The sequence below is a fragment of the Triticum dicoccoides genome, chromosome 6B (assembly GCF_002162155.2).
Source record: "Triticum dicoccoides isolate Atlit2015 ecotype Zavitan chromosome 6B, WEW_v2.0, whole genome shotgun sequence".
NCBI classification, from domain to species: Eukaryota; Viridiplantae; Streptophyta; class Magnoliopsida; order Poales; family Poaceae; genus Triticum; species Triticum dicoccoides.
This window is the reverse complement of record NC_041391.1, coordinates 104,828,099-104,844,958: the sequence shown is the minus strand read 5'-3', so window position 1 is coordinate 104,844,958 and position 16,860 is coordinate 104,828,099. Positions and strand designations below refer to the sequence as shown.

General features: G+C 47.4%; 1 protein-coding gene across 1 annotated transcript; it reads left to right on the top strand.

The window, feature by feature from the left end:
• Nucleotides 1–8,873: 8,873 nt before the first annotated feature.
• Nucleotides 8,874–11,818, top strand: LOC119323435. The gene is made up of 5 exons (XM_037597099.1): nt 8,874–9,088; nt 10,262–10,326; nt 10,607–10,651; nt 11,283–11,380; nt 11,480–11,818. Exons 2-5 carry the CDS (start codon nt 10,273–10,275, stop codon nt 11,550–11,552), a joined length of 270 nt encoding a protein of 89 aa, XP_037452996.1. The 5' UTR covers nt 8,874–9,088; nt 10,262–10,272; the 3' UTR covers nt 11,553–11,818.
• The last annotated feature ends 5,042 nt before the right edge of the window (nt 11,819–16,860 follow it).

Sequence of the window (16,860 nt, the reverse complement as noted above, 5' to 3'; positions counted from 1 at the left end):
AAGTATGGAGTTACCCTCTGTAAAAGGAAGGGGGGAAACAAGTCTGGAGTTGCAACCTTTGCTAGTGGTTTTGCAGTTGTGAACAAGTTCTTGCATGCCTCGCTACCAAACGGAAAGAAAATCCTTTGGTTGCCGTTTTGACAAAGGTGGATTTTATTAGCTTACAATGGAGCATAAGGGATACAAGCAATGGCTAATTTTTTTAAATAATACATTTTTTTATTAATTTACAAAAATATTATGCCCAAAAAATTATTTTCAAAAATAATACACCGTTGGCCCACAGTAGGCCGATTGGATCTAGTCGGCCCACAGCAGGCCGACTGGCGTCCAATCAGCCTGCTGCTGGCCGAGTGGCCTGTCGGCCGCCAGCTCAAGTCCAGTCGGCCAACTGTTGGCCGACAGGGTCTAGTCAGCCTGCTGTGGGCCGACTGGAACTAATTAGTCTACTGTGGGCTGACTGGTGCATGCATATTATATTTTTTTTGCCCCGTACAATATTACAGATTTGTTTTTCATAACTATGATGTTTTTTCGCGCAACCCTTTTTTCCCGCCAACGCTTTCCTGCCATATGTTTCCGTCACCCGTTTCCCGCCATATGTTCCGCCAACTCTTTCCCGCCATATGTTCCCGCCACGCGTTTCCCGCCATATGTTCCCGCCAACTTTGTCCCGCCACCCGTTTCCCGCCATTTGTTCCCGCCAACTCTTTCCCGCCACCTATAAAACCTCCTTCAGACGGAGTTGGATAAGCATTCCAGTGTAGTGTAGTTGAGATGTCCCATTATCCTTTCGATCGTAGTTTTCATCCTGGGATGAGCAGGACTCTTCTGAGCCTAGCTACCGATTTCAGGATGGACAATAGGATAGTTCCATGGGACGAACTCACCGGTAGTGACACCATAATGAATGAGTTGGCTCACCAATTACGTAGGTCTGGGTGGCCTGAAAGGACCTATGAGGAGGTACGTAAAGAACTTCTTAGGTTGCATGAAAGGTGGGAGAAGGTAGTAGTGCCAAAGAGTGAAACTTTCAGAAGGATTGCAGCAAATAATCCATGTTTATGGACTGAGGAGAGCAAGGACGAAGATGATATCTTCATGCCCGCCGCTTCCGGGTTCTGCATACTCGAAGGATAAGAGTTCTTCATCATCGAAGGGCAAGGTTTCTGCATCGTCGAAGGGCAAGGTTTCTTCATCGTCGAAGGGCAAGAGTTCTTCATCGTCGAAGGGCAAGAGTTCTGCATCGATGAGGATGACGATGATGAGTTCATGTAGTTTTATGTTGTATGTTGTAAGTTCACTCGTACGTACCGTTTAATTTAGATGTAGTTCTATGTAGTTGTTTGTACTGTCTTGTTGTACGAGCATTCTGTTCTATCTAAATATGATGTTGTAGTTTAGATAACATAGTACTAAAATACAGTAGGCATATGTCTCATACATAAGTACATAGTCATTTGTCTCGTACATAGAATAGACATAAGTCTCACACATAAATAGATGGTAATGTCTGTACTGATAGATAGAAGCGTCAGTGACGATGTCTGGCCTGGCGGGGAGGCGGATCTGAAATCGGCGTCCATCCCCATCTGTCAGGTGCCCTAATGGGACGCGGAGCAATCTCAGACTCTTCCTGGTCATGTTGTGTATCCTGTGTGGGCCCTGGTGGAGGAGTCGAAAACATGTTCATCCAGTGGGTGTGCTGCGACATCGGAGCCTGTATGTGATCCTCGGGATGATGATCACTCCCCCACGTATCATGTGATGCCGACATAGACGCATGATATCCATAGGCTCCTGCACGACGGAACTATAAGTCATGAGGTCTGATGCCGCCTGAACTAATATTGAAAACAATAAATATGAAGACACACACCTGCTGGCTGTGACGGCTGCTCTGGCTCAAACACAAATCTCGACGAGGGACCATGGTGATGTGCCTGTGGAGAAAACACGAAGCTCGATGTGGGACCATAGTGCTGTGGGTGCTGCCACGATGAACTTCCAGGTTATTCAGGAGGGGGTGGCCTGGTCGTCGGCTGATGTGCTAGACGTGGATGTGGTTGATGTAGGTGCATGGAGGGACGCGGCTGCTGTGGTTGGTGCTGAACAACGTCACTTCTCCGGGTGCACGTGATAGCCTCGTAGACAGCCCGTATTTTGTTCTGCATCCGTTCCAAGAAGGGTTGTATGACAGGACGGTGATGAAGAAGAGGTCCTGATGACAGTGATCGTCCAAAGGTGGTCATGTCGTTGTAGAGTTCATTTGTCAAGGTAGCCTGCAAATTTTCAGGACGATTATTAAGTATGCACGCCAATGTATGTGACAACATTACTTAAAGAAAATATATCTTACCGCGTACTGCCTAGAGCCCGAAGTATCATAGCTCGGGTACGTATCCGACGGAGTAGGATCAGGTATCTCCTCTGGGTGAGAGTGCTCAACGATGCGTAACCGTGTTCCGCTCATGTAGCGCCGCAAATAGAGATTGAATTCATTGAGTTCAAAATTGTGATTTTCGTGCTATAGATTTGTGTTTGCTGTCTCCCATTCTATAACATACGGCTCTAGTCTTACTAGCCACTCAGCAGTTGTCCTAGTCACGCCCTTCCTTGTCGTCCTAAAATTGTGGTGTGTGTTCAACAATTACCTAAAGCTTCGAATGGAGTACTATGAAAGATAATGCAACATTGAAAAACTGGTTAATACCTGTGGATGTGTGCTGGCACCGGGTTCTCTATAGGGGGAGGCAGCTCCAACTACAGAAGACCAAATTGCCTCATAACCCTCTGTTGTGCCATCTCCTCAACGAAGACATCAAAGATGATCTTTGATTTTGTCATCCAGTAATCTCGGTCCCTTGTGCATAGCACGGACATACCACCAGGGTATCTCGCTTGTATGGCTGCTTCCGTATAGGGCTGCCAGATGACCCCGGTGTACGCATCGAACTGCTCGTTCAATGCTGTGTATGCTTTCCTGGTCTGATCACTAGCAAAGCGTCTCTGCAGAAAACAAAAGTTAGTATCCGCTAGCATCGAACTATCTCTTGTGCAGAAAAAAGTTGCATTAAACTACAACACGGTGCATACCTTGCGACGTGTCCAACACAGACCGAAAGTAGGCATGTCGATGCTGTCAACATCAAACATGCTGTCTATAGGCTCATGAACACGTACATCTGGTCGCCCTATAGAGAACCTCTCCCACGACCACAGCTGTAGGAATAGAGGGCATCCAAGAAGGGCTGGCTTTTTCGATGTAAGCTGGCAAGCGTTGCACATACCTCGGTATGTAGCCGCCAAGACCGCCGAACCCCAACTCCTCTGTCTGATCTGATCCGCCGTCTGAGCGCTCGCTATCTCGAGTGCCATAGGGATGTAGAGCGCGCTAATAGTGGTGACATGGTTCTCTGTGAACATCACCTTCCTGAAAAGCCACATTAAGTAGGCCTCTAGGCTTCGAGTGATCTGTTCTACAGTCAACGGCGCCCAGAAGTTCTGGATCTGCATTAAGCAAAGAGAAAGTTTTACTAAACCGCAGTTATTTTTTGTAAAACCGTATGCACGATAACTTGAAGATAAGAGGTTTATTAATTTACCCGGAAATTGAGCAACCACTCATACTTAGGTCCGTGATGCTCCCATACCGGATCCGAAGCATCCGGAAAAAAACCATGAAAACATTGTGTAAGAGCTTGCTCCCAACCAGCCGGTGCGTCCAACGGTCCTATGGCATAACCTGCCAACGGTAGTCCGAGCAAAAGTGACACATCCTCAAGAGTAGGAGCCATCTCTCCCCATCGGAAGTGACACATCCTCACGTGTCTCTGCGTGCACACATTAAGTCTGTCGCGTATCAAATTGTACTTCCATAACTGGTTCTGCTTGCAGAGTTTTTTGAACAGATTCATCAGGTTCTTATTTCTGAACTGCGAGAAGAAATTAGCCCCCAGATGGTGCATGCACCAACGGCTCTGCAAGTCCTGCCATGGAACTTGTTCCTCAGGGCCTGGGTTTGTCAGTGTCCTTATCGCACTGAGGATACCTGCATGCCTGTCATGAAGGATGCACACATTGGGCTTCTCCTTCACAACTGATATTTTCAACTGCCTGAAGAACCATGTCCAACTTTCAATATTCTCACTCTCCACAAAAGCAAATGCGAGTGGGACGACTTGATTTTGGCCGTCTTGACCTATGCCTGTCAGGATCTGACCCTTGTACTTGCCTGTGAGAAAAGTACCGTCAACACATATCACCGGTCGACAATGCCTAAAAGCTTCGATGCATACACCGAAAGAGAAGAAGAGACGATGCAGCACCCTCACAGTTGGGAACTCTGGCATGAACATGTCTTGGATATCGATATAGGTGCCTGGATTCCACTGCTGCAGGGTGTGGAGGAGCTGGATAATAGAGTCATATGCATCAAAATAAGAACCAAATCTCCTCTCAAGCGCCGCATGCTTAGCCCTCCAAGCCTTTCCATAAGAAATTCTGTACGTGAACCTGGCAAAGACTTTTGTCTGGACTGCCTTCACTTCCATAGCTTTGCCCTGCACTATCTCATCGTAAAACAACCGAGCAATAAGCATGGATGAAAGGTTGGCATGATCTTGAGGGATGCAAGGAATAAGACAAGTGTGATTAACTAAGTCACTTATCACCAAACTTGTGCCATACTTAGGGAGAAAGCCGTGCACCCTAGCGGGACAATTTGCGTTCTTGCATACCATTGTCAGGAATTTCTGACTGGACACCTGAGCTGTGAAAACCCTTTGCGTGGACATTACCCAATTAATTATTGCATCCTTCAAGGCTTGCTTGTTCGCATACATAGCACCCGTTGCAATATTGTTCTGATGATATTGCCAGGCTGAATCATGTCCATCATTCACGGTCATTGCAGATGAGAAGTCATGATTCCACCATGCAGGATTCGGGACCTCCTCTGCATTTTCTTCTTCATCTGACTCGTCAGAATCATCGGCATAACCCCTTTCAACATCAGTGTCTTCTTCTTCCATCTGGTCCTGCATGTGCCCATCTACCTCGTCAGCGTCCACCTCGCCATTGTATTCACCATCGGCGTTCCCCCTTCTACCTGACTATTCTGCCCTGGTTCATAACCATAAGCATTTCCTCCTTCTACCTGACTGCTCTGTCCTTGTTCGTAACCATCATCTCCAGCATTTGACATAGATATCCGCCTACCTACACTGCTCTGCCCAGGATCGTTGCCACCTTGGCCTTCATGTGCAGTGACCTCCTTCACGACGGGAAGCACTAAAGCAATAGGATTGCATCCCCTTCGTTCACAACCTTGTAACCACCGCACCCAATCGGAGTCTCGCTCTATTGGCCTCAAATAAAAATAAATTATTGTACTTGACCGTGTCCACAATGCATGAACACCGATGGTGTGTGTTTCAGTATCAAGACCTAAACTTGCCGTGATCCATTCTTTCAACTGACTGACATACCATGTTTGAGGTGCGCTCATTGGCACCTCTATGTGAGTAAATTCACTCAGATCAGCTCCCATCTCAGTTGTTTGGACAGTACCAGGACCGTAGTAAAATCTGATGTTCACTACATCAGACATCTTGGCTCACCTATTTTTTTTCACAACGAAATACAATTATTAAGCAACAACTTAAAATACCCACACTAACAAATATTAGGCACTACACATCCACATATTACCGGAGCAACTACCAATATTGACACTCCTAAATACTACACATCCACATATAGTCCGGAATATTACCGGAGCAACTACACATTTTTACACAACTAATTAGTTGACATCTAAATAAAAAGCTCACCGGAACCGGAAGGGGAAAATAAAATGCTCACCACGAAAGATTTTAATATTTGACTGACTGCCTATATTACGGATTTAACCGGAGCAACTACAAATATTGACATTCCTAAATAGTACACATCCATATATAGTCCGGAATATTACCGGAGCAACTACACATTTTTACACAACTAATTAGTTGACATCTAAATAAAATGCTCACCGGAACCAGAACGGGGAAATAAAATGCTCACCACGACCACCTAAATATTTATGTTTACTACTGGACCAAATAACAATAATTGCACGCAACTTCAAAAAATAAAATGTTTGTTGAAATATACCCTTGAAGCGTGCGCGCGAACGACGAACGGCGGCCTTCAATCACCGGAACCGGAGCCGAAAAATCCACCGAACTACCGGAGCTTCACCTCCACCACACTGCCCCAGCTTCTCCACCACCACCTCCACCTCCACCTCCACCGCCGCCAGTACCTCCACCAATAAGCAAAAAAATTTCTCCAACAAAATCCTCACCATGACCACCACAAGCTACCCCATCAGTAGATCGAGGTCTCTTTTGGCTCCCCTAACTATGTAGAACCCATTCACGGTGCCAAATCCACAAAAAACCGGGTGATTTTGGTGTATTAATTTGAGCTATTTCATGTAAGAGAGAGAAGGAACGAAGAACAGAAAGAACAGAGAGATGCGCCTGGGGTGGGGAAAGGAAACGGGAAGGAGAAGGAGAAAAGAGGCAGCGCTGGGGGGCCCGCTCCCTATCGGCCAGCAGCTGGCCGATCGGTCGGCAGCTGGCCGACTGGGGCGCCCGTGACCCAGCCCGCGCCGACAGCTCCCGGGGCGACGTGGCTCGGCCAATAGTCGGCCCACACGTGGCCGATTGCCCACCTGTCGGCCTGCAGTTGGCCGAGAAGGCCCTGTCGGCCTGCTGCTGGTTGACTAGGCTCAGTCGGCCAGCTGCTGGCCGATTGGATAATATTTTCGAAAAATATTATATCAGCGTAATATTTTTGTAAATTAATAAAAAAATGTATTATTTAAAAAAATAGCCAAGCAATGAGCACATAACCGGCATCTGCAGTTATAGGATGTACATAATCAACACCGACACACACACACACAAGTCACACCAGCAACTAGCAAAGTCAAAACAAAGACCGAAGTTATGCCTTGATGGAGTTAAGAAAAAAGAAAAAAACTCTGAAGTGATCAAATCAATGATCAACAATCTACAACAGCAATCATACCACCACCAATCATCTCTTGACAACAGTTGTGATGCCATCACCACTTCCCATGGTCCTCACAGCTACATACACAGCACGGTCTTAACATGAGGTACCACGCAAATGAAGACCATACTCGCAAAAGCGAACAGTCATGCCACGACAAGAGTCGGTCGCCACCAACTGCTTCGAACAATGAAGGTTGCTGTCGTACTTCGCAATGGAGATCGAGAAAGGAAAGTAAATGGCATCGTCAAATCCCTATTTAGGACACTCGGATAATCTTTGCACTGTCCTCGTCTGTGGCGGCAGAATCAGGCAACAAAACAAACTCATCATTGTTTGAAGATCCAAGATTCTCGATCCCGTCTCGGCAATCACCTAGTAGCACAGGACCACGCCTGAGCGGAGAACCGTCGTACCAAGACGCATCATGTCAATGATGTCGCATGCGTACCCGTAGATGTGATCGTGGCCTTCGATGTCTCACTATAAGAGATTGTCGACCCGGCAAGAAAATCCACCGCAACTAGTGCACATCCATGCCCTCTGTCTCAAGCCACCTTCCATAGATCTCACTCTAGAGTAACGTCGAACAAGTTAGCTCTGGCTCCGGCAATCGAGTCAGCTCCAAGACAAAATGCCTCCAAGAAGGTCAACGATGAGGGAATCGCCGCCACTGTCTATCCCAAGAGGGGGGCATGGGTTTCCTTCGGAGAAAGACCACGAGAGAAGGAGAGGAGGATTGCATAGACGCGTTCAACAAGGATTACAACACCTAGAGGCATCGTCGTCACCGCTCACGACATGAGGCAGACATGGTTTCCCCCAATTCTCCCTCATGCTCTTCCCTACGCACCAACCACCATGACCAAGGCCATCTTGCCTAGCGCGTCAACGAGAAGGGCCCAAGCTAGGGGAGCATGACTGGATGACCCATCCCCGAGTGACGCCAAAGGACAAACCATATGACTGCCAGATCAAGGACCACCACATGCGTCGTTGCCATGGCCAGCGCCGGCCCATCCCGCCAGCCACGCCCGGCACGGGGATGCCCAATGCACCGCCGCGCACCAGCAATTGCGCCCCCACCACCCTTCCTTGAGCTCCGCCGTTGCGTGGCTGGACGCCATGACACACGCACGCCTGGAGCACAAACTGGATCCCACTAGGAGCTCCCCCCCACCCACACACACGGACTCAGGGAAGCCGTGAGGAAAAAGGCCACGTCGTCGGCCACACGGGCTTCACTCGACGACGTCTTTCGGTGACGATGCCCTAACAGTCCCGAATCCGGATACATACAATCACAATTTTGTATGAATAGAGATATAGAAAAGATCAGGGACACGTGCAGTGGGTTTAATTTGAATACATAAAATAAAAATTATGAATGCAGAATGTGCTAAGATACGGTCGTGTGTGCAGTGGGTATACCTGGCCATCCCTCGGGCCGGGCCTAGCGAAGCCCGACATAGAAAACCCAAGCCCGGGCCGGGCCCAGCCAGAACGTTGGGCCTAGAAATTCAAGCCCAAGCTCGGCCCGACAGTGTAAAAGCCCGCCGGGCCACTTCGGTAAAACGCAAATACAGCGGGCCCAGGCCCGGCCCAGCCTTCAGGCTCAAAATCTAGGCCTAGGCCTGGCCCGTGAGCAGCGTCGGTCCGGGTCGGGCCGGCCTTTTTTGGGCCGGGTCAGGTCTGGCTGGCCAGGAGCCCAGGACTTTCTCTCTCTCTCAAAAAAAAGGAGCCCAGGACTAGCAGTGGGTACATCTGAAATAATGCCCACACTTACGGGCTAGGTGCGTACGGAATCGTCCTCCTCGAATCCTCTTCCGCCGGAAACGAGGTCGCCGCCTACCTCCTCCCTCTGTCCCCCACGGCCGGAAAGGAGCTCCGAGCCCCGCCCCCGCGCCCCCGTCTCTGTGCCGCCGCCATCGTCGACGCCTCTGTGCAGCCGCCGCCGGCCTCTGCACCCGACTCCAACCTGTGTCCCCGCCGTCAACCTCCCCTCCAGATATCCAGCGGCAAGGTGAGGCCATATCTATCTATCTAAAGCACTGTATTGGGTCTGTCAATGGGCAAAATGTTGGTTTATGTATGGATATGATGTACGCATATTGGATCTGTTAAGTTCCACAATTTTTTGTTTGGGATGCGGTGAAAAATAGGGATGTGGTTAATGTGCAGATACTGGATTTGCTTGCTGTAAGGTGTACACCGTCAGAAAGTTCATATGACTCCTGAAACTGCTAGAGCTAATTGTTCAATCTCTGCGCACTGCAATTGCGTAACATTCCAGTTTTTTTTTTTCCTTGAGAGTGTGTGAGACTGCGAGGGCATGGGCGGTTGGGCACTGCTATCTGTCTGCAGCTTAGCCCCAGAGCCATTGAGCCAAGTACTCCCAACTCATTGCTAATTAAGATGAGGAGCCTGCCTCATATTGGGGACATAAACAATGAACTGTGAAATCTGATCACGGCTTTTTTACAAAGCAGAGAGATGTTGAGGTTATACGTACCCGTTCTTTTTTTTCTTCCAGGCATTAACTCTTGCTAGATAGAAGTTTTAAGCTAGGCATATATTCATCTAACGGATTAATTCTTGGTTTGTTTACATGTATGCCTTTTTTTTGGCGTTGCCTGAGTTGTGTGTTCTTGTTTATATTTCTCATCTAGGTATATTTTATCTGTGTAAATAAGGGTTTTGCCCTGGATCCCCCCTCCCCCCCCAACACGCGCGCGCGCACACACACAGGAAGACAGGCATCTTCCTGAAGAAGTGTACACAAGGCTCTTTTTGTTAGTCTAGGATGTTTGCATTGATCATGGAGGGGCAACTGAGGCCCACTTACGATCTGGATGGTCCTGGCATTTGGAATGCTGATACTTCCATAAAGTCTCTTACTGTATTAGCTATGGTCCATGGGGTGATTGTTCAGTTTTATCACATTGGGGACAGGTTTTTCTCCAGTTGCTTCTAATAATGTTTTGATAAATAGGTATTATATGCACACTGCTAGGTTCCTGACTTCCTGTATGTACTCTTTTTTATGGTATACTGGTGCGTGTGCCTTGACCCTTTTTGCATCGAATAATTGTCTGGAAAGTAATTCCATAATTGACAAGCCGAACAATAAAGATTTGAGATCTACTCAACATGTTTAAGTAAAGTAATTGGTGTTCCTGTTCATTGACTATCGCAGAGTAAAGAAATATGCCTTCACTTCAAAAAGCTCTACCTCCAGAACTTGCTGATAATGCACTCAGAGTAAGGCTCCTTTCACACCTTTGTAATAGACAGGAACTGACCCTCAACATGAGTTTTACATGGTAGTCACTTCTGGAGTCGGAGTAGCACCATCCATGACTTTATCCTTTTAGCTTCAGCTTTTGCAAATCACATCTGGTACTCCCCGTGCAGCCCAACTCTGCAGTATTATGTCTATAACAAGAAATTTTCATGAAAAAGGAAAAAAAAAATGAAAGCATAGCATCTGTGTAAGAAAATGTTTAATTCCTTCTTATAATCTGTTTTTGTCATGTTGTAGTTATTCCGCGAGTGCTTAAGGAGGGCTAAGTTCATTGGTAATCAGGTATGCATATTTTCTCTTGAACTATCTTGATATCTACTTCTTAACACAAAGTCACAAACCCAGCTCGCTCGGTTCTCCTCAACAGACTAAGTACTCCCTCTGTTCACTTATGTAAGTCGTTTAAGACAGCTGAAATTGAACTGTTTTAGGTGCTGTCTTAAATGTCTAAAAGGTCTTACAAAAGTGAACGGAGGGAGTATATTTAATCCTGAGAGTGTTCTGTGAGAACTAACAGTTTAGTTGCACCATCATCAGCTCCTTTGCCATTTAAGTATCCATAAGTTATTTTTTTAATTACCCCGCACTGTTTTCTTTTGATGAAAACTACTCCACGGTACCAATGTTTCTCTGGCAGCATTACGTGTAAGACGGCGTATTTGTTATAAGGCACTTGAAATGATCTTCATATTTATAATGCACCGCCGTTTTGATTTTTTTATTTATTTATAATGCACCTGGAACATGCATATTTTGTGTTTTTATCTACATGATAGAAGGAGAATCAGTTCCATAGCATAGAATAAAATGCCATTGCAACTAGAACCAAAGTCCTTTTCACCCTCGATGTTATGGCACCGTATGACCATATGAACACTCACGCTTGACAGAGCTGTTGTTTTTGTTGGCCCAGCAACACAACACAGGGCTCCTCGTTTCCATGGTGAGGCAACAGTTCAAGAAAAACATGCATGAGACTGATCCAGAGAAGATACAGAAGATGAAGGACGAGTAAGTCACTGCTCCGTGGACAAGTTCAGTTCTTGGATGTTCCTTTCCTTTTTTATTCTCGCCGCAACATGTCCTCTGAAACTCTTTATTGCTTTGCAGTGCGGCAAGGGGCCTTATCAATCACATCATATACGAGTCCGAAAAGATGACAGGGCGCAAGTTCTCGGGTTAAGACACTTCAGTTCTTGGATGCTCCTTTCCTTTTTTATTCACGGCATACACTGTATGAATAATATATGACCAGCTGATGCTTCACCTTATTTTTTGCGCACTTCTTGATGTAATTGGCCCGCACATGCTTAGCGCTAGCTGGTTTGGTTGATCTTTAGGTCTCTTCCAAGCCTGGAGATGAAGATCTCCAACAAATTTTAGTGCTCCAGTCAGTGTGAAAACACACGTGCAATATTTTTTTTCTTCTGATCTTTTTAGGGGAATTTCCTTCTGATGATGCATTGAGGCAGCTTCATCATGTCTAACTTCTACAGGGACTTTTTCTTAAAGCAAACTACGGGGACATATCTCTAAGGATATCCGGACTCTGCATCATCATCACTGGAAGCTTCGTAGGCCTTTTGCCAGGTGCTGATTGGCCGGCTATCACCAGTTATATAGATAGACCAGGAGGCCCATCCATCCGTTGCCATTTCGAGCCCAACACAGCCAGACTCGCACACAGCGGCACAGCGCTAGCATCTTCACCCACCCATACCCCTCAAAAATAAAAAAATTCTTCACCCACCCATTCTTTAGTCCCACCTCGCTTACTTGAGCGAAACCAGACCAGCTTATATACCTTCGCAGTTCGGCAGCAGAGCAGTGACGAGGGTGAAGTGTTGGTCCAGTCCTAGGGCGAGTGGCGTCAGCGTAATGAGCTGCACGTTGGTGCGCGTGAATAACCCTAAACCGACGCGCGCTCCCTCTGCCTCTTGGAGGTCGATGCGCGGGTATGACTTTCCAAACGAGAAAGGCTTGTTTCCCTGTGCTTTGGCCTTGATAACATAAGCACAGCCCTGCGCTGGCGCCACTACTCTAGGACATTTGGATGAGTTTGCTGGGATGGCGGTGGGTGGGCCTCGGCCCTATATATCCCCGCCCAACAAACAGTGGCCCTCTTTTTGTTATTTTTCCTTTTCTTTCTTTTTGAACATACATGGAAATATGGACTTGTATACTTCCATAGTTAGAGCAACTCCAACGGGGCGACCCATTTCGTCCGCCGCCGTGCTTTTCGTCCGCGGGCGACCCATTCTCGGCCCATTTTTGAGCCGGATTTGCGTCGGCACGGACGCACGCACGCTCGCCCTCTCCTCCCTGGGCCCGCTGGTCGGTGTCACATTGGCCTCCCCCCATCCAACAGCAACCCTCGCCCTCCTCCTTCGTCGCCGACGCCGCCGCCCATTTTTGCCGGCGACTCCGCCAGCTGCCGGCACCTCCACATCCGCCCAGCTACGCCGCCCACTCCCACGTCGCCCGCCACCGCCGTCTTGCCGTTGGGAAGCCAACTGCTTCCCACCCCCCGCGTCCCCACCACACAGCCGCCCCCGACCAAGAAGCCGCCTCGCCGCCCGGCCAGATCCTCACTGGCACGCTCGTTGGACGCCGGTAGGACAGCTAGCTGGTCCGTGCGCGCCGTGACTCCCTTCGCCGGCCGTCTCCTTCGCCGACGCCCGCAAGCTGTTCGACACTTTGCCAAGGTACAAAATGGATTCCGCCGACGAGTTCTTTTTTCACAATTTCCTTTGCGACTCCGACGATTCGTCCTCCGATGACGAGGAGGAGATATTGGCTGCCGTGTTGATCCATCACCACCTCAACAACTAGCGGCCATTGTTCCGTGGCTCCATTCTGGGTCACCTCCCGGCGTTGAATCGCAACCGAGAGAGCGGGCATTTCCTTCTTTGGAAGGACTACTTTGATACAACAAACCCGTTGTTCAAACATCAGAAATTTCGCCGCCGTTTCCGTATGAGTAGGCATCTTTTCAACCGTATTAGAGAGGGGGTGGTCGGCTATGATGACTATTTCGAGTGCAAAGAGGATGTCGTTGGCAAGATTGGTTTTTCTTCTTATCAGAAATGCACCGCCGCCATTCGAATGCTTGCATACGGAGTGCCCGGTGATCTCATTGACGAGTACGTCCGTATGCGCACGTCTACTTGCCTAGAGTCCCTATATAAGTTCTGCAAGGTTGATATTGCTGTGTTTGGCCCTGAGTACTTGAGAGAGCCGACTACTGAAGATACCGCTCGTTTGTTGGCGATGAATGCCAGCAGGGGCTTCCCAGGGATGCTTGGTAGTATAGACTGCATGCATTGGGAGTGGAAGAACTGCCCTTCTGCTTGGCAAGGGCAGTATAAGGGCCATCTCAGGGCTTGCACTGTCATACTTGAGGCCGTGGCGTCTCAAGATCTCTGGATCTGGCACTCTTTCTTTGGCATGGCCGGATCACGCAATGATATTAACGTGCTTCAGCGCTCGCCGGTATTTGCTAGGCTTTCCGAAGGCAACAACCCACCGGTGAACTTTACTGTCAACGACCACAGCTACGACAAAGGATACTATCTGGGTGATGGTATCTATCCTCAGTGGACCACTATTGTCAAGACAATACCCAACCCTGTCAGAGAGAAGAGGAAAAGATTTGCCCAAGAGTAAGAGAGTGCTAGGAAGGATGTCGAGCGTGCCTTTGATGTTTTGCAATCTTGATGGGGCATCGTTCGGTATCCTGCTAATACCTGGAGCACGCAGAAACTGTGGGAGGTGATGACTGCTTGTGTGATCATGCATAATATGATCGTAGAAGACGAGCGCCCGGAACGTTTGTATGATAAGGGTTTCAGTTTCAGGGTGAGAATGTTGTGCCTGAGCATGGAGTAGCGGCAACGTTTGAACAATTCACCCAATTTCATCAAGACATGCGTGATTGAGAAACTCACTTGCAACTGCAAAATGATTTGGTTGAGCATATGTGGGCTCATGTTGGCAATCAATAGATGTATCTTCTTTTATTCGTTTGCAAAACTATGTGAGAGCTATGTGAGACATTTTTATTTTCATTTGGCTTGTAATAAAGTATGCTATTTTATTCGGTCCAAAACTATTTTATTTTGATTCAAACTATGCAACATGCAACAAATAGGGGGGCTAGGCAGCCACGCCGGCACATATGGGTCGGCGCGTTGGGCACCCTGCCGACCCATATCTAAAACAGGGTGGACTCCGCGCGGGTGGCCGACCCAAACAGACAAAATCGCCGTCCGTTTAGGTCGCCCCATTGAAGTTGCTCTTACGTTCTGAAAAAACAGCGTGATTTGCAACAAAAAAAGCTTTGCGCATGATGTAAATTGCAAAAACATCTTCTATGCAAACGATGCCACGATTGTGGTGGCTTCGTGCAATTAAATCTAATAAAAGCATAAAAATAGGTAGCTTCGGAATGCAAATTAGGAACGTGCTCGTATTCAATATTCAATTTCTTTGTTTCTTAACTAACTACTCCTTTGCTTATTTTAAGGAGTAATACTTCGTGCTTAAGAATCTAGTACTATACCTAAATAGTTGATCGTCTCCACTAATTCAAATTTTCTCAATATGCAACTATGTCACCTCATCATATCTTATAGAAAACAGTGTGGTTTGCAACACAAAAAGCTTTGCGCATGATGAAAATTGCAAAACCATCTTCTATACAAACAATGCCACGATTGTGGTGGCTTCATGCAATTAATAAATCTAATAAAACATGTCAATTGCTAGGCAATGCAAAAACTTCAAGTGTTGGGATTCAAGTATATTTATTAGCATAAAATAGGTAGCTTTGGAATGCAAATTAGGAACGTGCTCCTATTCAATATTCAATTTCTTTGTTTCTTAACTAACTACCCCTTTGCTTATTTTAAGGAGTAATACTTCGTGATTAAGAATCTAGTACTATACCTAAATAGTTGATCGTCTCCACTAATTCAAATTCTCTCAACATGCAACTATGCCACCTCATCGTGACACCATTCATGTAAAAAGACCAACATTAACATGCATGTTACTCACATTCAACAAATAATCTACGATTATACATTATAAAATATAATAAATTATATGTAGTTTCAATTCTCGTATTGTGAATCCAAATACTAATATTCCATACAACCAAATCTCATTAAAATAGTTGTAACTAATTCTCGTAGCAACACACGAGATGCCATATCTAGATTTATAAACCCTCGAACCCTCCCTCCATGCACATATTCCAAGAGGCATAGCTCCTTCCTACCCCGCCCACGGCCCACACATATCCAATCGGGCATAACCCCTACCTTTGCCCTCACTGTCTTGTGGGGCATAGGTACCCCCCCTAACATAACTCCCCCTCGTACCACCTACACACACCTGCTAAACCCAATCCTGCACATACCTAATCTGGAAGCCCTACGCTAAGCCTAGGGAACCTAGCCAGGTTAGATAGTGAGCATGCCTAAAAAAGACTAGGAAGTGTACGTCATCGGCGACCCTAAATTGAGGTCGAAAAACAAAGAACATAGTACATGACCTTTGTAGCTTTTTATCTTCATGACTTGCTTGCGTAAACTTGGTAGACCATAACATGACTAGAAGATAAGTACCTCCCATTCAACTCTCTTCTCCCACGTCTCAGGTAAACCAAGACTATAGATCCGATCCTTTTCATACCGCCCTCTCCGATAAGCAGAAGCGAGAGCCCAATCGAGTAGATGAAGCAAGTGTCGGTGATAATCGGTAGTGTGCCTTGAAGGCTACAAGTTTCAAGTCTATGAAAAATGTGTAACGCCCCGAATCCGATGCGCCAGGTGTCTGCCAGTTATTCGCTTTCATTGCCATGTCATTTGCTTGCGTGTTGCATTTTGCCATGTCATCATGTGCATCTCATTTTGCATACGTGTTCGTTTCATGCATCCGAGCATTTTTCCCCGTTGTCCGTTTTGCAATCCGGCACTCCTATGTCCCCCCGACGCCCCCTTTTGCCTATTTTCATGTGCGGGTGTTAAACTTTCTCGGAATGGCCCGAGGTTTGCCAAGCGGCCTTGGTATAGCACCGGTAGACCGCCTGTCAAGTTTCGTGCCATTTGGAGTCCGTTTGATACTCCAACGGTTATCCGGGTAGCCGCAAAAGCCCCTTCTCTTTGCAGCCCAGCACCCCTTCAAATCATCCCACTAACCCAGCAAACTCCACTCCATGCTCTCGGTCGTTCGATCACGATCGCGTGGCCGAAAACCGCTCCTCATTTGGACTCTCCTATCTCCCTCTACCTATATATTTGTGCCTTCCCCCGAAAATCCCGGATGAAACCCTAGCAAACTTTCTTCCTCCGCGTGCCGGACACGTCCGTCCGGCGCCGGACAAGTCCGCCGCCGTACCTCGGCGAATCGCCAGCCGCCACGTCACCCGCGCCGCCGCCGACCCGCGCCTCCACCGCGGGCCCGGAGAGCCCGGATCCGCCCCCCGC

Excerpts from the sequence above, each read along its gene's own strand:
- LOC119323435 (XM_037597099.1), top strand. The coding sequence starts at position 10,273 with ATGCCTTCACTTCAAAAAGCTCTACCTCCAGAACTTGCTGATAATGCA. Across the intron at positions 10,327-10,606 it reads TTGCTGATAATGCACTCAGA|TTATTCCGCGAGTGCTTAAG; the intron begins GTAAGGCTCCTT and ends GTCATGTTGTAG. Across the intron at positions 11,381-11,479 it reads ATACAGAAGATGAAGGACGA|TGCGGCAAGGGGCCTTATCA; the intron begins GTAAGTCACTGC and ends ATTGCTTTGCAG.